Source organism: Bos taurus, chromosome 21 (assembly GCF_002263795.3).
Source record: "Bos taurus isolate L1 Dominette 01449 registration number 42190680 breed Hereford chromosome 21, ARS-UCD2.0, whole genome shotgun sequence".
NCBI lineage: Eukaryota > Metazoa > Chordata > Mammalia > Artiodactyla > Bovidae > Bos > Bos taurus.
The window spans coordinates 19,759,757-19,782,534 of NC_037348.1; the positions used below are offsets into that span (position 1 = coordinate 19,759,757).

At 50.0% G+C, this 22,778-nt stretch overlaps 2 protein-coding genes across 5 annotated transcripts; one reads left to right on the forward strand and one right to left on the reverse strand.

Annotated features, from left to right (window-relative positions):
* Positions 1-4,067: 4,067 nt before the first annotated feature.
* LOC781494 (uncharacterized) lies at positions 4,068-20,736 on the reverse strand. Of its 4 annotated transcripts, XM_059879191.1 has the most exons (4): positions 11,420-20,736; positions 8,552-8,678; positions 5,326-6,271; positions 4,068-4,587 (listed from the first exon to the last, which is right to left on the reverse strand). In XM_059879191.1, exons 3-4 carry the CDS (start codon positions 6,189-6,191, stop codon positions 4,491-4,493), a joined length of 963 nt encoding a protein of 320 aa, XP_059735174.1. In that variant the 5' UTR covers positions 6,192-6,271; positions 8,552-8,678; positions 11,420-20,736; the 3' UTR covers positions 4,068-4,490.
* A 699-nt stretch (positions 20,737-21,435) lies between these two features.
* LOC101905669 (myeloid-associated differentiation marker) lies at positions 21,436-22,314 on the forward strand. The gene is made up of 2 exons (XM_005221793.2): positions 21,436-22,002; positions 22,111-22,314. Exons 1-2 carry the CDS (start codon positions 21,436-21,438, stop codon positions 22,312-22,314), a joined length of 771 nt encoding a protein of 256 aa, XP_005221850.2.
* The last annotated feature ends 464 nt before the right edge of the window (positions 22,315-22,778 follow it).

Here is a 22,778-nt window from a genome sequence, read left to right on the forward strand (position 1 = left end):
TCAGTCGTGGCCAACTCTTTGTGACCCCATGGACTATAGCATCCCAGGCTCCACCGTCCATGGGGATTTCCAGGCAAGGATACTAGAGTGGGTTGCCATTTCCTTCTCCAGAGTATCTTCCTGATCCAGGGATCGAACCCAAGTCTCCCACATTGCAGGCAGATGCTTTACTGTCTGAGCCATCAGGGAAGCTTCAAGAAAGAAAAGGCCAGGTAAGTATTGGACCTGTCCCACAACTGGGGCCTGGACACACAAGAACAGGTATACACAGAAACAAAGACAGACCAGAATTCCTTCTGCAGGGCCTGCAGAGCATCCAGTGTGCTTCCAGTGGCCACGGTGCCTGGACCAAGTGCCCTTGGCTGTGAGCTGGCTGTCCAGCACCCTCATTTCTGGTCTGAGCCCGTTCTCAGGCTGGTCCCTCTCTAGCAGTTCTCCAAGCTATCCAGTATCCTTCTAGTACAGTTGTTCTCTGCTTATGCTGCCAGAGATGTTCTCTGGAGGGTACAGTTAACAGCCTTTATGACTAAAAGCAGGAGCTGTTATCTCCATTTTCTGGATGAGCAAACTGAGACCTAGAGTAGCATAGACTGAGCACAGGACTACTGTGAACCTGGCTGAACTCAGGTCTCAGTTCAGGGTTGCGAGTGGTGTGTAGACATATAAGGTGAAAGGCTCTGAGATGACCAAGAGAACTAGAAACAGTTGTCAGTGGCTGGAGGCAAGGGAGGAGGCTGGAGAGGTAGAAAGGGGTCTGATCTTGCAGGGCTTTGCAGGTGGGTGATGTTGTGGAGTCTGTGTTCCATCCTAAGGGAGCAAACAGAAATCTTCAGAGTATCGTACTTTGACTTTAATTCAAACCAGTCTTTGAGGGAAAGGATGGAAATAGAGGAAGCATCTAGAAGCTTATGGCAGGAGTACAGGTGAGGGGATGGATGGATCTGGACCAGGTGGTCTAGAGATGAAGAAGAGTGGGTGGGTTCAGGAGCATATTGTGAAGAGCATCTGGGAAGGTGGTGCCATTGACTGAGATGGAAACATGAGGAAGGATCAGCGTGTGTTGGGAGTGGGGGATTGAAGAGGTGGGACTGGACATACGGAGTGTGACGTGTCCCGAGACATCTGAAGGGGGAGATAAGGAGGCAGGTGTATATGACTCTGGATCCCAGTAGAGATCAGCTCCGGAGACAGAACTGGGGAGCTGTCCTCCCTCAGCCTACACTCTTCTTTCAGTTTCTTCTTAAACGTCACATCCATGGAGCAGCCTTGCCCCCCACCGCCAACAGGCACTCCAATAACCCTTCTTACCTGTGTTCCCTTTATCATGGCATTAATAGCCCACTGACTGATGTTATGTATTGATGTGCACGTCTCCTGTACTAGAGTGCAAGCTCCACGAGGCCGGAACCCTTGGTTCTGTTCTCTGCTCTCTATCCAGTGTCTAGAATAGGGCCTGGCACATGCACACTTGGGGAACAAGAATATTTATTAATGAGTGGAATCTTAAAGTCATCGGACTGAATGAGGACAAAAAAGGCTCCCAGATAAAAGGTGGTGTGGGCCCAAGTCCTGAGCAAATGGTTCCTTCCTGTTGCTTATTCCCATATCTGTAGCTGTTGTTGTGGTTTAGACGCTAAGTCGTCTCTGACTCTTTGAGACCAATGGACTGTAGCCCGCAAGACTCCTCGGTCCATAGGGTTTTCCAGGCAAGAATGCTGGAGTGCGTTGCCATTTCCTTCTCCAGGGCATCTTCCAGACCTAGGAATCAAACCCAAGTCTCTTGCATTAACAGGCAGGTTCGTTACCACAGAGCCATATGGGAGTAGTCACTGCATTACAATCCTGGATCTTATAAACTATATACATTATATGAATCATTTCAAGAGGCCTAGTCACCATTAATTTTTCATCACATTCTTAATCACACATCTGTTAATACAAGAAATAAGGCATGAATCCTTAAAATAAGCAGAACACATGTAATACAGCTAGAGACATTAATCAGGTCCTAAGTAAGTTAGCAGTGCTATCTTCTAAGAAGTTACATGGCTTCCTCTAGAAAATGTCACCCTTGTGGTGAAATGGGTATTTCTTCTCTTGAAGAGGTCTGGTTAAGGCATAATGCAGATGAAATATGCACATTAGAGGAGAGGGAAGAATCTGAAACAGACAGACCCAAAATGTTCAATTTAGATTTTTCTTGTTTTGTCTTAAAATAGGAATTTTATTTCATTGTTGCTTAAGATTTTCCTGCCACAGGGACCACATCCTGGAAGTCCTTCCCTTCCATCCATCCAGCCCCTGGGTGAGGATCACACACTTCACCCCAGTACAGGAGTGAGGGGCAGCAGTGGGGTCACTCCCTTCCCCTCCCCCACAGCTCTACTTGTCTGGCCCCTCTGGCCCTGGTGATGTTAGGATGCTGGGGTTGAGGCTTTGTGGCTGCGAACAGGAGAAGAAGGCTTGTGGTGCATTTCTCATCACCAGTTACTATATAGGGCTGTTGGTGTCATTGCAGGGTTGCATATGAACTTTTATGCAGACTTTGTCATGAGAAACGCTGGGCTGGAGGAAGCAAGCTGAAATCAAGATTGCCGGGAGAAATAGCAATACCTCAGATATGCAGATGACACTACCCTTATGGCAGAAAGTGAAGAAGAACTAAAGAGCCTCTTGATGAAAATGAAAGAGGAGCGTGAAAAAGTTGGCTTAAAGCTCAACATTCAGAAAATTAAGATCATGGCATCCGGTCCCATCACTTCATGGCAAATAGATGGGGAAATAGTGGAAAGAGTGGCTGACTTTATATTTTGGAGCTCCAAAATCACTGCAGATGGTGATTGCAGCCATGATATTAAAAGATGCTTGCTCCTTGGAAAGTTATGACCAACCTAGACCTCATATTAAAAAGCAGAGACATTACTTTGTCAACAAAGGTCTGTCTAGTCAAGGCTATGGTTTTTCCAGTGGTCATGTATGGATGTGAGAGTTGCACTATAAAGAAAGCTGAGCACCGAAGAATTGATGCTTTTGAACTGTGGTGTTGGAGAAGACTCTTGAGAGTCCCTTGAAGTGTAAGGAGATCCAACCAGTCCATCCTAAAGGAAATCAGTCCTGGGTGTTCATTGGCAGGACTGATGTAGAAGCTGAAACTCCAATATTTTGGCCACCTGATGTGAAGAGCTGACTCATTTGAAAAGACCCTGATGCTGGGAAAGATTGAAGGCAGGAAGGGAAGGGGACGACAGAGGATGAGACGGTTAGATGGCATCACTGATTCAATGGAAATGAGTTTGGTAAACTCTGGGAGTTGGTGATGGACAGGGAGGCCTGGTGTGCTGTGATTCATGGGGTCGCAAAGAGTTGGACACGACTGAGCGATTGAACTGACTGACTGACATGAGCACACACACATGTACACACACAGGTGCACTGAACATCCACACCGGTACACATCTTTAAAGAGAGGCCTTGAGGTGCTGTCATGGCCCCTTTAAGAGGTAGCGGGCAGGATGTTGACATTGGGGTGGGGCCCAACCTCTTGCCTCACAGCCTGGGCCACATCCCCAGGCTCTGGTCCAGATGGAGGTAGAGAGTCAGTGAGAGTGATTCTCCAAAACATAGATTTGGGTGAGGGTGAAAACTGACTAGGGCTCTTTTGAGTTCTAGGTCAATTTGGGGTATTAGAATATGTGGATTTTGTTTTGGGCTTTTTGTTTCTTGCTTTTTTCCCTTTCATATTTATATGCATGCCAAGTGGCTTCTGTCATGTTCAACTCTTAGTGACCCCATGGACTGTAGCCCACCTGGCTCTGCTGTCCATGGGATTCTCCAGGCAAGTGTACTGGAGTGGGTGGCCATGCCTTTCTCCAGAGGATCTACCTTACCCAAGGAGCAAACTGGCATCTCTTGCATTGTCTCCTGCATTGCCCATGGATTCTTTACTGCTGAGCCATTGACGACGCTCTTTATCTTTATACTGAGATTAAAAATAACATTATGTGTGTGAGAAAAAGTACAAGTCTTTTCCTGATGATTGACAGCAGAGGCTGATGGAAACAAAAAGATCTAGAAAAAAATTTTTAATTCTATGTTTATTTTACCTGATTCCAGAAACTCAGGAAGCAGCAGCAGAAAGCAACAGGTACACAGAAACACACACACGTGTCACCTCACACTCAAGCAATGCAATTCCTTTGGCAATGGAGGCAGCAACAACCACCCCACACCCACCCCCAAACCACCTGCCTAAGAAATTCTGAAAAGAAACTTTCTCTTTAGGAACAAGTCACCCAATAATTATTGGCCTCCTGACCAGAAGACAGAAAAAGAAAGGAAAAAATAATCTGAGGCTAGCATCACATAAGGCTGCAGTGGCCATGCTCTTCTCCCTGCAGAGGCAGGACCTGCAGTTGTGATCACTGAGGCAGGAGGCCATCACTGCCCCTTACCAACACTGCAGCCAGGTGTCTGCAAGTCCCTGGGGTTCTTCACCAGCTTCTTTTTCGATATTCCAGAGACTGGTTGGGGGTGGAAGTCATCCAAAATTCCTTCAAGATGCCCTCTAGGCAGCCAGTGTTGAGTAAGCTAGGAAGAATTTTGGAGCCAATCTCAGGTGAGGCTGAGCATCAGGCTGGGCCCAGGGATCCAAAATCTCTGCTTCAGGACTCTCGCCCATTGGGAATCAGTGACCTCCAGAATGTTTTTTTTTACTTAAAGGGGAGGTGCGCTATCCACTGCCTTCTATTGGGAGAAAGGAGGCCCAATGCCTAGCTACCCACCATCACTCCCACCCCAGAAACACACAGCAACTAAGGCACCCGGGGGACAGACACACTTTGGCAATGAGGCCCCTCCCGAGGCCCAGGGTGTGAACAGCTGCACAAAGGGCTGTGTGCTGTGGAGTCAGCACCTTAGGAGGTGGGAGGGGCGGTAGACAGAGAAGGAAGGAGTCTCAGGTCCTGATAGATCAGAAGAAGGAAAATGGGGAGAGGTGGTCAGGATGTAGGAGACGAGTAAACCAAGGATGACCAGAAAAGGGGCAAAAAGCAGCAAATGTAAAAAGATGAGAAAGAAGCAAAATAGGACATGGGCAACCAAGGAAAATAGGAAGGAGACAGAGCAGATGGAGAGAAGGAAACAGAAAAGAGAGCGGGATGAACGGGAAGGGCGTGAGGAGGGAGAGAGGGAACCAGGAAGAGGGCATCAGGGTTCAACAGAGCTCTGCAAATACACTCCCTGTGAGTGGAGGGGATAAGGGGTGCTGGGCTGGTGCTCAGTCCCTACAAAACCTGGCGGGTCCAGTACACCAGGTCGGCCACATACATCAGCAGGTTGATGGCTGTCAGGATGGCCACAGCCAGTCGCTGGTCCCAGACGCAGCCATAGTCGGTAAGCTCATCAACACAGCTCATATCACTGTACCAGTGGGGTTGTCCACCTAACTTCTCGTCAAACTGGTAGAGTGGCCAGAGGACCATGGCACTGACATAGAGGAGGAATGAGAGCATGGTCTGCCCCAGATGGAAAATGGGGAGCCAGAGGGGCAGTCTGTTCTCCCAGCCACTCAGCTTCAGCAGCATGGCCACGGCTACCTGGACGAAGCAGATGGAGTACACGACCACGCACCACTTCAGGGCCGGCTGGTGCAGGTACAGGGAGGTGTTGCTGATGAAGACGAAGATGACACAGGCCACAGCGCTCTCCAGAATCTTTAGCAGGCCTGGTAATGTGTGCACGTAGCAGGGGATGTTCTTGAACTTATAGTGTTTCCATGTGTAGGCCACATCTATGGCATAGAGCACACACGCGATGCAGGAGAACGCAGAGGCAGCGATGGCCCGGTCTCGGGAAGGACCATAAGGCAGGTACTGGACGTAGAAGATGGGGTACATGATGGAGGTCAAGAGGCAGAAAAGTGTCGCATAGCAGGCATAGGTGATATGTAATTTGTACCAGAAAAAAGGTAGTATCCAGTCGCAGTAAAAGCACTCGTACATAGAGATGAAGACGGTCACAGTGAAACAGAGGCACCAAATGGCTAGGCACCAGTTACCTACAGCCCCCCTCTCGTTGCCCATGCTGGCCACCAGGGAGAAGGCCAGACAAATGGAGATCACCTGCGGGAGGCGGAGGAAGTAGCACAGTGTGTCCACATCATCTTCCTCAGGAATTATCCGTCTGCTAGACATGGTGTTGTGAAGGTCTGGCAGGTTAGAGTCACCAACATGGAGTGGTCTTCACTTAGGACTCATCAGAGAGAGATCCAGATCTGAAGGTAGATTAAGTGAGATGATCAGAGAACGGTCAGGCCCTATGAGGGCTGAGGCTCGGGATCTGTGGAGTTTGAACCAGTGGCTCAGACACTCAGGTAAGAGCACAGCTGCTCCAGAATGACTGTCCCCACCCATCACCTTTGGCCTTGTAAGGAGACTTGGCTCATCTTACAAATGAGTTGGATCTGGCCTCAAACCACCAACATTTTTATGTCTTTTTGCTGGGCGTCAATATCTACAGAAATACAGTATACTGTGGTCTTTTTCTACAATCACAAACCTTCAAATTAGAAAAACAATTTAAAAAAATTGTTTGGTAACCAATTCTGAGCTGAACGGGCAGGAGATCATTTATAGTTTTGTATGGACTTCCCTGATGGCTCAGACGGTAAAGCGTCTGCCTACAATGTGGGAGACCCGGGTTTGATCCCTGGGTCGGGAGGATCCTCTGGAGAAGGAAATGGCAACCCACTCCAGTACTCTTGCCTGGAAAATCCCATGGATGGAGGAGCCTGGTAGGCTACGGTCCATGGGGTCACAAAGAGTAGGACATGACTGAGAGACTAAACTTTCTTCCTTCTTTCTTATTTCACTTAGTGTAAAATGTTCAAAAGTCCATTTGCTGAAACAGTAATGTGTTTGATCCCAAAGTGCTTTCAGACCCCAGTGGGGTGTCATGTCCTATAGAGAATATGTATCATGTCACCTGTCAAAACTGAAAAATTCTGAATTCTGGAGAATATCTGACCCCAAAGATTTTCAGAAAGGAACTGTTTATTGTTGTGCTAACCCTATTCTACAGATGGGAAAACCAGGAGTCAAGTGCCTTCCCTAAGGTTGAAAGTGGAGCAGTGGAAATCCAAGATAAAAATTAAAAAGCCATGGGTTTGAGCACTTTGTTCTACAGCCCAGCAGGTCAACCAGGCCCGTGGGTGGGATCCCAGGACCAAAACTCAGGGCTCTGGGACACAGGAGACATCGTCAGGGCCACGGCCTCCTTTTACAGCAACCTGAAGGCACACGTGTCCTGGCCTCACCTCCCCACAGCATCACTAGAAGGAGCTGCCGTCTGAGGGGACACAGCCCCACCCAGAGGAGGGCAGCTTCAGGGGTGAACAGGGAGGAGCCACAGGGTGAGAGTAAGGCCATGGGGACAGGATGACATGGGAGTAGGGACTGTTATGAATCTCCTCCACCCACTTTTGCCTTCACATGTGATGCTTCCTCATGAGGAAGGGAGACCCCAACCCAGCATGACTCCAAGGTGGGGTGACATTGAGGAACCACAGAATAGATTAACATAGTGTTGGGCTCCAGGGCTGCCATCCAGGTGGGAGTCTGGAAAGATCTAGAAGCCCTACCTGAGCAGGATTCTCCTGGCCTGGGAGACTTCTTAGCAGCTTCCAAGCTGGTAAGAAGGGATTGGAAATGAACATGGATGCTGTGTCTGAGGTTGATGTATAGTCTTTCAGGGCATCCAGGGAGGGAGTGGGGATGGACGGATGATCACCCCTTTTTAAGGGCAGGAGTTGAAAGAGGAGGCCCCAGCAGTTACCCTGGAAGGGGGTGACCCTGAGAATGCACCCGGGACTGGGGTGGGGGTGGGGTAGAGTGGAGATGACTGGGGGGATCCTAGGGTCCCTGGGGCCCTGAGGCAGCCCAGTAGGGGTCTTCTGACCCAGAAGGGATGCAGGAATGGAGCCAACCTTCCCATGGAGGAGGGGCCAGGACTGGAACTGAGGCAGGAGAACAGGGGCCTGAAGGGGTTTCAGGGCTGTGACAGGGACACGTGGCAGGGACCTTCGAGACCATGGAATTGCCCAGGTCACCGCCCAAGACAGTCCCTCCAGCCAGGGCTGCAGTCCTGCTCCCACAGGGGCTCCTCCAGGGTCCAGTATTGGGGGGAATGAGGCCCCTCCCAGCCCGCCCCCTCCGCGGGGACAGCCGCCCTGTTTCCAAGGGACTATTTGCTGAGAGGCCCCCAGGGCTGAAGGGCCAGCAGCCTGAGCCCCAGCCAGCTTCCTGCCATCAGGGGCCTTGTTGCCTTTGCTGATAATAAACCCTGGGACAAGCTGAGGCTGGAAAGAGAAACAGAGCGCAAACCTGAGAACCTCCCTGGACTCACAAAGCTCCTTGAGGCCCATTGCAGGGGAGCCCTGGAGCCTGCTGGCCTCCTACTGGGCACTGCCAGGGTGGGGAAGGGGCACTGGGGTGAGGGAGGGAGTGTCATGCTCTGTGTACCCCAGTTTGATCCCAGTTTAATTACTTGAACTCACCCTGAAATTCCACCTAAGATAAGAGACAACTTGAATGCTTTGAATCCATTGAATGCATTAGAGAGAGCATATGGAGAAGAGGAGGCATGGGGGTTTCAACCGCGTGATCCTGGGTCAGGCCTGTGCCCTGGAAAGCAGGAAGTGGAAGTTTATCTGAGTCTCCCAGCAGCCCCTCGTCCACTCTAATCTGTGAGCCTGGACGTGGTGCTCCGGTCATAGCACAGCCTGGATGTGGCTGAGCCCTGCCTGCCCGGCAGCCAGGCATGTGGACTGGAAGACAGTGAGCTGGGAAGGTCATGGCCAGAACAGAGGAAGGAAGAGGAGGTGCCAGAAGGGCAGAGAAGGGTGAGATGAGATGGACACTCAGAGTGACAAGGAGTAGAGCCTTCATAGCTGGATGATCATGGCAAGCTACTCAATAGAACCTCAGTTTCCCCTTCTGTTCAATGTCTCTATACCTACTTTGTGTCAATTAAATGAATAAAAGCATGTGACAGGTTCATCAGAAGGCTTGTCACATGGAACCCTAATCCATGCCAGCTACCTCCCCGCCCCCCTCACAGAGGACCCAGAAGGCCCTGGCTCTGGACATCAGCACATGCAGCTTGATGTGCTGCAGATCAGGGGCTGCAAGCCAGTTTGCACTGCAGGTGGACTCTTGATGTGTTCAGTTTCCATCACAGTTTCCATCAGTGTTTTCATGAAAAAATGATGTGGGATCACTAGCATTACTATTTCTTCCCTGAGTGTTTGGTGGCTGCACATTGTTTTAATTTCACGTGACAATTCGGATTACAGCTCCTTTTCAAGCCTCAGGAGATACAGTGTCACCTGGTTTGGTTCCCTTGGCAGTGGCGTTGCTGGAGACAAGCAGCTGCTAGCCTCTTTCTTTATATTGTTTTCCATCCTCATCTCTGTTTAGTATTTTCTATATTTCTCTCATTCTCATGTATAACTGACATAAAGCAGGACTATGATCATCTCTCCTGTGACTGGTTTCCCGTCTTCGGCATGGCCAAGCTTCCTGCCTGCTCACAGGAGCATCCACCCCTCCATCGAGGGAGCATCCATGTCCTCAACCTCAACCTCAGCCTTCAATATATTTCAAATGCTGTAAAATCACGTGTAGACATGTGTGTGCACACAAGCATACATGTTTGTGCATACGTGCATACATGTTTGTAGGGAATATCTGTATCTTTTTTCCTGTTTTGTCAACATGAGACCACGTGTTCCCAGAGCATCTTGCTTTTCCACCACCCCAGACAGGTGCAGCTGGTCCTCTCCAGGGATCCTAGTGCTCTCCATCCCCTTATTTCCTTCCCTCCTGGTTCCTTGGGCATCAGTGGACCCTCCCCTGTGAGTCTCAGACACGGGACATAGGATGGGACAAGGGATCCTGGGATCCAAGTGACCACCATGCTCTAGGGCAGGAGGTCAGCAAGTTTTTCTGAGAAATTTTCTTAAAAATATGACAAATAATATATTTTTCATTTCTGGAAATTAAATCTGGTTTCCTAGATCTGCAACAAATTATCACAAGCCTGGCAGCTTAAAACAGCAGACACCTGTTCTCTCACAGTTCTGGAGGTCAGCGTTTTGAAACAAGGTGTCAGCAGGGCTGCTCTGTCCCTGATGCCCCAGGGGAGGGTCTCTCTTTGCGTCTTTTAGCTCTGGAGGCCCTTTAGCTCGTCCCGTGTTACTGAACTCTGGCTTGTCCCGTCATCCCTCAAGAAGCCAAACACCGAGAGATGAGTGCTGGGCTTTGCCTGGGATGAGGTGCGGCTCCCCCACTGTGAACACAATCATCACCCACATCTGTGCATCAGCCCATGTTGGACGGTGGTTTGAAAAAAATACTCATGAACATTTCCACCTTTTTTTGTGGATCAACTTGGAGGATTTGTTTTTTTCCAGTTTAGTAGGTCTGAGGTGAGAAAAAGATTGTATGAAGGGTCAGCCACTGACTCTTCTCCTGCACTGAAAGCTCCTGCAGGGAATCGTCTCAGTGGAAATCCATCCCTGGCACGCCCCCACCCCACCCGCACCCCAGGGGACAAACTCTAGCCAAATCAAGTGATCTGACCGTCTTAGAAGGAGAGACTGCTTCAGACCTCCTTTCTTCCTCAAACTGTGGTGACGCTAAGGCTGTGTCCCGCCAACACACTAGAACCCCTCCTCCTTCCGGGGACTGGAGTTGGGGGGAGGGGGGCGCAGATGCCCAGGCAGCGCCTGCCTCGGGCATCAGGACTGGAACCACAGAGCTGGGGCTGGATTCAGTTCCCTAGAAAGATGAACCCCTCTTCTCCCTCCCTTGCCTGCAGACTCCTCTGTAAACGCGGCAGGCTTTTCACAGTTTCGTTTCCTTTTTGCCTTTAATTTAGTGCCCTTGTTGGAAGAATCCTTACTATGGAGTAATGGGAAGACATGCGTTTGGAGTTCCCTCCCACTTACCAGATCTTAACAAAAGAGCTCTAACTGCAAAATACTGGAATAATTTAGAGATTCATGCAGGAACCAACGTTCTTCACAACTGAAAACATACATGGGCCAGGTTGTATTGAAAGTAGAAAACCATTTTTTTCTGGATTACAGGGTCATACCTCCAGTTTTGCCCATCTGCCAAGATGGGTGCCTGTGGACTTGTAGAAGGGATGGATGTAGGTCCCCTCCCCCCACTTCACTGGCTCTCCCAGAACAGATTTAAACAAACAAGCAATTCTTCCTTGGGAAGAGAGTGGTACAGAGTCACAAACAAGCCATTTCCCACTTCTGCAGTGTCCAACTGGCCCCAGAGTTCCAAAGAGCAAAGAATACACACAAACAGGTGGGAAGGGGGGCTCCTGGGACCCACACCCCTCTACTCACTCAGTCAAGAGCTCGGTGCTCCTTCAGAGGCCAGTTTCCTTCTCTTAACAGAAAGAGAAAGCACCCTGTGAGCAAGGCTTGGGGAGGGGCAGGGCAAGTTCCTGAAACTAGCAAGTTCGGCAGCTGCTGGAAAAGACCTATAGATCTTCCTGGGAATAGATGGTACTCCACCCTGTCTTCCCAGTGGCACTCTGCTCCTTGCTCTAGGAAGAAAGGGAGGGGCTGGAGACCTGGGGACCTGACTCCTGCCTGGACTCTCAACATTGTCCCCCAAGTCAGGCCCAGCTGCTTGTCGCTGAAGAAGCCAATACAGAGAGCTAAGTCTTGGGTTTAAGCAAAGTAGCTTTATCTTAAGGAAGCCGGCAAGAAGCTGTTTTACTGCCCAGAAGAATCAACTCCCAGCAAGGCAAGGCTCAGCCGGGATTTATACAAGGAGGGAATAGGAAACGGCTGCAGGCTGCATGCCGGGGGTGCGCTGTGCTTCTATTTTGGGGAACTTTACAGTAACCACCAGGAGCCTTTCTGTGCTGAGAACATGTGGTCCTTACTTTGTTCAGATCAGCATATCAGTTCGAGGGGTCAGTGGTTTCTAGAGAAAAAAGAACGGAGGCAGAAACAGAGCTTAAATGGCAAAGCAAAACTGAAACAGAAAACATCAAACTCTGTTGAAGTATTCATAAGCCTTTGGTTGAGAAACAAGCAAGGTTACAAACTGATGCCAGTGACCTATCTGACCACCATGATCACCATGTGCCCACCCTCAGGCCTGGGCACCAAGCCCACCGTGGGCTTCTTCCTCCACTTGTGGTATCTGCTCTCCACCAGTGTGCCCTTCTCGCTGGGGGCCAGTGAGGTCACTCTGAAGGGGGACATAATTAACTGGTGCACGCTGAATTGGTGCATCTGCTTCACCGTGACCCTCAGCGTCTTCATAGGGGAGTTTTGTGGGCTCTGGTCCCGCCTCCCCTTCTCCTGGGACAGCTTTCTCTGCACCCACTCCTTTTACTTCTCCATTTCCTGCCTCTCAACGTCATCATCTTTGGCGCCACCTACATCAAGTTCTTGCCTCCAGGCTCCACCCACAACAGGGTCATCACTGCCACTGCATTCGCCTTTGTGGCTGCTGTACTCTATGCCACTGAAGCGTTCTGCATCATATCCAACCTGGAGGCATGGTTGGTTTAAGCCAGCCTTCCCAGGCCTGCTCAGGAGGCCAGAGAACTATGCTGACTGGCTCATCATCGCCTTCCTCAGCAGCCCCCACCACTATCAGCAACAGCAAGCCCTACGTTCGTGGTTGTGTCTTCAAGTCCCTCGTGTTCTTCACCAGCTCCTGTTTTGATTCTCCAGAGATTGCTTGGGGGTGGAACTTATCCCAAATTCCTTTAAGATGCCCTCTAGGCAGCCAGTGTGAGGCTGAGCATCTGTGGGCCCTGGGATCCAAAATCTCTGCTTCAAGACTCTTGCCAGTTGGGAATCAGTGACCTCCAGAATTTTTTTTTTTTTACTTAAAGGGGAGGTGCACTATACACGCCCTTCTACTGGGAGAAAGGAGGCCCGATGCCTAGCTACCCACCCTCACTCCTTCTCGTCCTCATCCAGTCCTATGACTTTAAGATTCCACTCAGTTGACAAATACGCCTGTGCACCAAGTGTGTGCCCGGCAGTTTTGTAGACAATGGACAGAGAGCAGAGAAGATAACCAGTAGTTCCCCCCTCATGGAGCTTATCCTCTAGGGCACAAGATGGAAAATCTGAGACCCAATGTGTAATATCAGGTCAGTGGGTGATAAATACTATAATAAAGGGAAAACAAGTGGAAAAAAAAGTTATTGGAATGCAGGGATGGGCAAGGCTGCTATTTTAGGTGGTTGGAGGTCAGGCCACTCTGTGGATGTGACCCACCCCTCACCAAGAGATTCTGATTTGTTGGAGCTCAGTGAAGTGAATTGACTGTATGATGATAACTCCCCAATTCTGGCCTCCAGACTGATCTCTACAGAGACCCTGAGTCATATGCAACTGCCTCCAGATCTCTCCCTCTGGATGTCTCAAGACGCCTCACACTCACCATTTCTGGTCCCATCTCCTGAACCCTCCTAGCGCCAACACACACAGACCCTTCCTTGTTTTTCCCGTCTCAGTTGATGGCACCACCTTCACAGATGCGCTTCACAAAATACTGTGAACCCACACCACACACACACACACACACACACACACACACACTCTTCCTCCTCTCTAGAGCATCCACTTGATCTTGGTCCAGATCCATCCAGCCTTCTCACCTGTGCTCCCCTCATAAGCTTCTCACTGCTTCCTCTATTTCCATTCTTTGCCTCAAAGTCAGCTTGGGCTGAACTCAAACTAAGTTACCTTTGACCGCTTTTCTTTGCTCCCTCAAACCGCACAATGTCACCTCCAAAGCCCTGTAGGTTCGCACCCCTTTCTACCTCTCCAGCTTCATTGCCTCCCTCCCTCCAGTCACGGAGAAGTACTTCCAGTTCCTCTTGGTCTACTCAGGGCCATTCCTGCTACATGTCTACACACACCCCAACCCTGAACAGAGACCAGAACTCAGCCTGGAACATAGTAGTCCTGTTCAGGCAACGTCACTCTGAGCCTCAGTTTCCTCATCCAGAAAATGGAGATAATAGCACCAGTTTTTAAATATTTATTTTTTATTAAAGGATAATTGCTTTACAGATAGCACCATTTTTTAAAGGAGAAGATTCTTGATTGCATCCTGCAGAAAACACCTCTAGCAACTTAGGCAGAGAACAACTGTACTAGAAGGCTGCTAGAGAATTATTAGGGAGAGACGGGCCTGAGAGCAGGCTTAGACCAGGAAGGAGGGGTGCTGGGCAGCTGGGGCACAGGCAAGGGCAGCTGGTCCAGCCACCATGGCCCCTGGCAGCAGACTCTGGATGCTACTCAGGCCCCAGCAATAGGAATCCGATCTGACCTGGTGTCTGTGTATCACCTGCTCCTTAGGTGTGTGTCCAGACTTCACATGGGAGCAGGTCAAATATTTACCTGACCTTTTGAGTTTCTTATTGAAGGTGAGGCCCAGTTTCTCATCAAGATTCACACGATGGGGACATCCTCAAATATGAGGTGGGGGGAAGTTCAGGTTCTCAACTGTTCTTCTCCCTGGAGATGTTCATCATACAAGGCCATGGGAAAGGTGGGAGAATTAAAAGAGAAAACAAAGGAATCATTGGTTCTCAAACATTTCCCCTAAAGGCAGAAGGGATGGAATGTATCCCGGTCAGGAGGTCCAGGCAGGAAGGAGCCTGAGGTTGTAAACTCGGTTAATACTTATTCAATAAACTCCTGCAACATACCAGGCCTTCTGCTCAGCACTGGGAAAACTTCAGTGAACAAAGGACAAGACACCTCTGCTTTGTGGATCTATATTCTAGAGTTTATCTTTGAAGCCTCATGTTTTCCATGATAGTAAATGTGGGATATTGCATTCTTTTTTATAATACCCCATAATAATATACTCTTAACATATCAGACTTGTTTCAATACAAAAGTAACAACTTCCTACTAATGGGCTGGTGGCTGAGCCATCCTATTTGCGTCAAGATACTAGAAGACGAGGTCTTTATGTGCCTATATTTAAGCACATTGTGGTTGACACATGAACAAAGCTGGATCAGAGTACATGTGATCGGGGGGAGTAGAACACGGGGGAGCCAAAACCTGTGAGAGAGGAGCAGAGGGTCCGAGAGATGATGGAGGGTTCTGGGGTCCTGCCAGCCTCTGACAAGTTCCAGGAACAGACTATTCAAGAAGCATTTCCTGCCCAAAGTAGCAGAAAGAACACCAGGCTTTCTTTTAAGGGTTTATGCATAAGGAGTGGTCCCACACTAGCAATGGGAGTGTTACTGGGGGCAGTGGTTTGGGCTGATGGGCCAAGCACTTGAGGGATTTATGGAATCAGATGCTGGTTGGAATGAGGGGTGTGGAGATGGGCTTGAACTAAGCTCCCCCACCCCACTGCTACTCCATTCCTGGTCAGAAGCAGACCCAGAAAAGACCAACTGGGCAAACCTCACCAGCCCAGCCTGGCTCCAGAAGAGACCTCAGGTGACAGCTCACACGTTCTGTCAGCTGAGAAAGGGGCCCTGAGGACTTGGGCTGCAGCGGGGCTGCTGTGGACACAACAGTTACAAGAGGTCGTATGTGTCGTGCTCACTGCAGGTCGAGTTCTGCTGTGGATTCATTTGTTCCTCCCAGCAGCCCCTGAACTATGTTCTCAGTCCCCATTTTCACAGCACACAGAGAGGTCAACCAATCACGATTACAGAGGTTTAGGTGTCAGAGCTGGGATTTGAACCCAGTCATGTGGGTTTAGGACCTTAAAATCTGCTTGGGTTTGATTTGTACCTTAGACCCAAAGGGACAGAGTGGCCAATATGTTTTTCAGCACCAACAGAGTGACCTGGTGACATCACTTCCATTTCATTCATCTTCAGGGATGTTATTATTGTCATCCCCCATTGTACAGATGATGATTCTTAGGCTCAGAGAGTGTGTTCTGTTTTTTGCTCAGGTTTACACAGTCACTTCCTGTCAGAGACAGATTTGAATACAGGTCTGTCTTCCTGCAAATCTCAGCAACTCATAAGCGGAAAAAGAAAAGTGTTAATCGCTCAGTCATGTTTGACGCTGTGACCCCACAGACTGCAGACCCCACAGGCTCCCTCTGTCTATGGAACTGTCCAGGCAAGAGTACTAGAGTGGGAAGCCATTTCCTTCTCCGGAAGATCTTCTCAACCCAGGGATAAAACATGAGTCTCCTGCTTTGCAGGCAGATTCTTTACCATCTGAGCCACCAAGGAAGCCCCAGCAGGGAACAGAACCTCAGTAAATGCTGAGCCCCTTCCCTCTTCTCTGGGTCCAGGATTCATCTCCTGGCTCCCGTGTGTCCTGGTCTGGCTCTAGTGCCCCACCCAGAGGTCCTGTGGCTGAGTTCCCATCCCAGCCAGACCACTTCCACTTGGCAAGCCAGCCAGTACGTGACAGAGAGGGTCCAGACCCTAGGGAGGGACTGATTGGAACCTGGCCTGAATCTCCTTGGCCCATCAGTCTTCCTAGAGACTTTTCCACAAGACAGTGACACAGACAAGGGCCACACAGATTGGCAGTCGATGTCGGCTCCCGGGTAGGTGCCTTGAGCCTCCTGAGAGCAGAGTCCCTTGTCTCTTCTCAAAGGTGGACTAGGAAGGTTAATTCTGTGATCTGCATCCTATAGATGAACACCTGGGTTATTTTCAATCTTTTCTATCTTACTTGTGAATCTGATCTTGAGTGGGAGCTTGATTTATGCCAGGCTGCTGTGATCAGGAGAAGGTAAATGGGGAGAGGTGGTCAGGACACAGGAGATGAGAAAAGCAAGGATGACCAGGAAAGGGGCAAAAGGTAGAAAAATGTAGAAAAAATGAGAGAAGCAAGAGAAAGAAGCAAAACAGAATGTGGGCAACCACACAAGACAGAAAGGAGACAGAGCAGAAGGGAAGGAAACAGAAAGAGAGTGAGATGAGTGGAGAAGTACACGAGCAAGGAGAGAGGAGAGCCAGGAAGAGGATATCAGGGGCTGACAGAGCTCGGTGAGGATACCTCCTGAGAGCAGGGGGGTCAGGAACCCTGGGCTGGTCCTCAGTCCCTACAGAAACCTGGCGAGCCCAGTACACCAGGTCAGACGCGTAAACCAGCAGGTTGATGGCTGTCAGGAGGGCCACAGCCAGTCGCTGGTCCCAGAAGCACATGTCGTAGTTGAGCCCATTGATGCAGCCCATATCACTGGACCAGTGGGGCTGTCTGCCAAACTGCTCATTGAACTGGTAGAGCAGCCAGAGGACCGAGTGCTGACATAGAGGAGGACGGAGAGCAGGCTGAGCACAAGCTGAAAAATGGGATACAGGCTGGGCAGCCTGCATTGCCATTTGCCCAGGTTCAGCAGGATGGCCAGGGCTGCTGGGAAGAAGCAGATGGACTACACGGCCACACATCACTCCAGGGCCGGCTGATGCAGGTACAGGGAGGTGTTGATGATGCAGGTGAAGATGAAACCAGACATAAAGGTCTCCAGCACCTTCAGCAGGCCTGGCATGGTGAGCACACAGCAGGAGGTCTCTTTGAACCCATAGGTGATCCGCATGCAGACTACTTACAGGGCATGTAGCACAGATGCCACACAGGGGAACGTAGTGGCACTGATGGCCCGGTGCCGGTAAGGACCATCAGGCAGGAACTGGACAAAGGTGACAGAGTAGATGATGGAGGCCGAGAGACAGAGGAGGGTGGTGTTGCACCAGAAGAAAGGAAAGCAGGACGAGAGCTCACGTAAGTCGACTATGGAGATGATGAGGGTCACAACGAAGCAGATGCACCAGAGGGACATGGACCAGTTACCTGTGGCCCCTCTCCAGATGCCCATGTCGGCCACCAGAGAGAAGGCCACACAGGTGGAGAAGAGCTGTGGCGGGCGGAGGCAGAGACAGCAGCATGTGACCTCCAAGAAGCCCCTGTCTCAGGTGTCACCCCAGTGCCCAAGGGCTGTGCTGGTCTGGCTGGTGGTGGATCGAGTCAGCCTCCTGGAACAGGCTCAGGGCCCTGTGACGGCTGAGGCTCAGGATCTGTGGAGTTGGACCCAATGGTCAGACACTTGGACAACAACACAGCCGCTCCACAATGGTTCTCCCCACCCATCACCCTCGCCCTTGTCAGGAGACTGCCTCATCCCAAAATCTCACAGCCATGTTTGGTCTGGCCCCAAACCATGAATATTTGGGGCGTCTTGTGCTGCATACCATTATCTTTTGGGGTTATAAGGTAGGATCATCCTTACATACAACCTCAAATCTTCAAGTCTCTCAAAATCGAAAACAATTTTTTAAAATTTCATTTTTGTAGCAGAATTTGAGCTGAATGTACATGAGACAATTCATGGTCTCACGGTTCTCCGCCTCCCCCTCAGAGAGGACCCAGAAGGCCCACGCCCGCTCACGCAAGCTTGGTTTGCTCCAGATTAGGGGCACAAACCAGTTTGTACTGGAGGTAGCCCCGAGGATTTGTTTTGTTTTTCTTCATGGTATTTTCTGGAAGACATGGTGTAGAATCAGTATTGTTTCTTCCCTAAGGGTTTGGAAGCTGCAGTGTTTTAATTTCACAAGAAAATCCAGATTTCCTGCTCCTTTAGAAACCTCAGGAGATCTGGTGTCACTGGGCTGTGTTCCCTTGGGGTTGGGGGAGTAGCTGGGGGTGAGCATCGGCTATGGCCTCTTTACTGTTTTCCATTTATACCTTTGTGTAGTTTTCTATATTTCTCTTATTCTCCTGTATAATCGACATAAACAGGGCTATGATCATCTCACGTGTGCCTATTTCCCCCTCTTTGGGATGGCCAGGCTTCCTGCCTGCTCACACGAGCGTCCACCCCTTCCTCCAGGGAGCATCGGTGTTCTCAACATCTCGTACAGCCTTCAACACATGTCACAAGCTCTGAAAATGTATTTAGACATGTGTTTGCATACATGCACACATGCCTGTAGGGAGTATCTTCTTTATTTTCTGTTTTGTAAACATAAGACCGTGCCATGCACACGGCATCTTGCTTTTCCACCACCCCCGGCAGGTGCAGCTGGTCTTCTCCAGGGGCCCTAGTCCTCTCCATCCCCTTTACTTACTTCCTTCCCTCCTGGCTCCTGTGGGCGTTTGGACTGACCCCCCTTCTCTAGATCAGTGGACCCTCTCCTGTGAGTCTCAGACACTGGGGGACACAGGATATGACAAGGGGTCCTGGGATCCCTGTGACCACCATACTCTAGAGCAGGAGGTTGGCAAGATTTTCTGGGAACTTAAAAAAAATATGACAAATAATATATTTTTCATTTCTGGAAATTCATTTTGTTCTACTAGGGCTACTGCAGCCAATTACCACAAGCCTGATGGCTTAAAACAACAGAAACGGATTCTCTCACAGTTCTGGAGGTCAGCATTTTGAAACAAGGTGTCAGCAGGGCTGCTCTGTCTCTGATGCCCCAGGGGAGGGTCCCTCCTTGTCTCTTTTGGCTTCTGGAGGAGCCTTGGCCCGTGGCTGTGTTCCTGAACTCAGGCTTGTCTACTCAGTCCTCAAGAAGCCAAACACTGAGAGACAAGTGTCGGGCTTTGTCTGGGACAAGGTGCCGCTCCTCTGCTGTGAACACAATCATCACCCACATCTGTGCATCAGCCCATGTTGGGCAGAGGGTTAGAAAAAATACCAATGAACGTTTCCACCATTTTTTGTGGATCAACTTGGAGGATGGTTTTTTCCAGTTTAGCAGGTCTATGTTGAGAAGAAGATCATATGTTCAATAACAGTCACAGACTTTTCTCCTGCAGTGAAACCTCCTGCAGGGCCCTGCCCGCCCCCGCCTCCCTGCCCCATGCCATAAGGGACGCACTCTGGCCAAATTGAATGACCTGTCAGGTCTTAAAGGGAAAGACTACTTCAGAACCCCGTTCTTCTTCAAGCTGTGGTGACACTAAGGCTGTGCCCCACCAACACACTAGAACCCCACCTCTTCCGGAGACAGGAGTTGGGGGGAGGGGGAGGGGGTTGGCGCAGACCAGGGCAGCCCCTGCCTGGGGCATCATAGGAACCACAGAGGTCGGGGTGGATTCAGTTCCCTAAGAAGCTGACCCCTCTTCTCCCTCCCTTGCCTGCAGACTCCTCTGTGAACATGGCAGGCTTTTCACAGTTTACTTTCCTTTTTGCCTTTAATTTGGTGCCCTTGTTGGAAGAATCCTAATTAGGGAGTAATAGGAAGACCTGCGCATGGAGTTCCCTCCCACTTCCGGATCTTGAAAAAAGAGCTCTAAGTGCAAAATACTGGAATAATTTAGAGATTCATGCAGGAACCAATGTTCTTCACAACTGAAAATATACATGGGCCAAGTTGTATTTATTGAAAGTAGAAAATCATTTTTTTCTTGATTACAGGGTCATACCTCCAGTTTTGCCCATCTGCCAAGATGGGTGCCTGTGGACTTGTAGAAGGGATGGATGTAGGTCCCCTCCCCCCACTTCACTGGCTCCCCCAGAACAGATTTAAACAAACAAGCAATTCTTCCTTGGGAAGAGAGTGGTACAGAGTCACAAACAAGCCATTTCCCACTTCTGCAGTGTCCAACTGGCCCCAGAGTTCCAAAGAGCAAAGAATACACACAAACAGGTGGGAAGGGGGGCTCCTGGGACCCACACCCCTCTACTCACTCAGTCAAGAGCTCGGTGCTCCTTCAGAGGCCAGTTTCCTTCTCTTAACAGAGAGAGAAAGCACCCTGTGAGCAAGGCGTGGGGAGGGACAGGGCAAGTTCCTGAAACTAGCAAGTTCGGCAGCTGCTGGAAAAGACCTATAGATCTTCGCTAGGAGTAGCTGGCACTTCCACCCTATCTTCCCAGTGGCACTCTGCACCTTGCTCTAGGAAGAAAGAAGGGCTGGAGACTTGGACCTGACTCCTGCCTGGACGCTCAACACTGTCCCCCAAGTCAGGCCCAGCTGCTTGTCGCTGAAGAAGCCAATACAGAGAGCTAAGTCTTGGGTTTAAGCAAAGTAGCTTTATCTTAAGGAAGCCGGCAAGAAGCTGTTTTACTGCCCAGAAGAATCAACTCCCAGCATGGCAAGGCTCAGCCGGGATTTATATGAGGAGGGAAGCAGGAAACGGCTGCAGGCTGCATGCCGGGGATGAGTTGTGCTTTTGGGGGACTTTACAGTAACCCCTGGGCCCCCTTGCTGGATTGAGAAGGTGAGTGTGGTCCTTACTTTGTTCAGATCAGCACATCAGTTCGAGGGACTCAGTGGTTATATATTTTCTAGAGAAAAAGAACTGAGACAGAAACAGCGTTTAACCGGCAAAACAAAACTGAAACCAGAACATCAAACTCTGTTTAACTATTCATAAGCCTTTGGTTGAGAAACAAGCAAGGTTACAAACGGGTGCCGGTGACCTGCCTGACCACCATGATCACCATGTGCCCATCCTCAGGCCTGGGCACCAAGCCCATCGTGGGCTTCTTCCTCCACTTGGGGCAGCTGGTCTCCACCTGTGTGCCCTTCTCGCTGGGGGCCAGTGAGGACACTTTTATGAAGGGGAATGTAATTAACTGGTTCATGTTCATCTGGTGCATCTGCTTCACCGTGACCCTCATCATCTTCATAGGGGAGTTTTGTGGGCTCCGGTCCCGCCTCCCTTTCTCTTGGGATGGCTTTCTCTGCGCCCATGCCTTTTACTTCTCCATCTCCTGCCTCTCAACGTCCATCATCCTCGGCACCACCTACATCAAGTTCTTGCCTCCAGGCTCCGCCCAAAACAGGGTCATCACTGCCACTGCATTCGCCTTCATGGCTGCTGTACTCTATGCCACTGAAGCGTTCTGCATCATATCCAGCCTGGAGGCATGGTCTGGTTCAAGCCAGCCTTCCCAGGCCTGCTCAGGAGGCCAGAGAACTATGCTGACTGGATCATCATCGCCTTCCTCAGCATCCCCCACCAGTATCAGCATCAGCCAGCCCTACGTTCGTGGTTGTGTACTTCATATGCTTCCTCCTGGAAGGAGCTGTGAACTTCATAGTGAAGGGGTTTGATCGAATCAAAGACAAAAAGCTCTGTTCCCTACCGGTATCCTGTCTGAGCAGATGGTGCTCTTTGTGCTCCTCTGCCAGCTCTCCCAGTTCAACAAGAAGCTGGATGGGCAGCCCCAGCGGTCCAGTGATGTGAGCTGGAGCAGCAGACGCACCTGTTCGGTTTGCGCCTGGGACCAGCAGCTGCCTGCGGCCGTCCTATCCAGCTGCTGCTTGATGTGGCTGACACTGAGTGCCTGGCCTGTGAGGCTATTGTAGGCTATTGTAGGGACTAAGAGTCTTGAAGACACCTGTCTGGAGTGTTGGTGAGGGGCAGTGATGTGGCCCTCCTGCCTCAATGATCAAAAAGCAGGTCCTGCCTCTGCAGGGAGAAGGGCATCGCCACTGCCAGCATTAAAGGTGATGTTAGTCTGGGTGTTTTATTTTTCTTTAAATTTTATTGTCTCAAGGGTAAAAATTACTGGGCAACTATATTTTTACATGGAAAGTTTCTTTTCAAAACTTCGTTGATGGGTGGTGTTGGATGGGTGGGTATTGCTGATGCCACAGTCGAGGAAACTGTGTTGCTTGAGTTTGTGCTGCACAGACATGTGTTTCTATGTGTCAGCTGTTTTCTGATGCCGCTTCCTGCTTTTCCAGGACAAACACATAATATGATCTAAATAAATGTAAATATACATGGATTTTTTAATTCTTTGGAATTTCTGGATACCATCACCCCT

Excerpts from the sequence above, each read along its gene's own strand:
- LOC781494 (XM_059879190.1), bottom strand. The coding sequence starts at position 6,191 with ATGTCTAGCAGACGGATAATTCCTGAGGAAGATGATGTGGACACACTG. Across the intron at positions 4,588-5,325 it reads ACAGCCATCAACCTGCTGAT|CTTACTCAACACTGGCTGCC; the intron begins GTATGTGGCCGA and ends AATTCTTCCTAG.
- LOC101905669 (XM_005221793.2), top strand. The coding sequence starts at position 21,436 with ATGATCACCATGTGCCCATCCTCAGGCCTGGGCACCAAGCCCATCGTG. Across the intron at positions 22,003-22,110 it reads AGCCCTACGTTCGTGGTTGT|ATGGTGCTCTTTGTGCTCCT; the intron begins GTACTTCATATG and ends CTGTCTGAGCAG.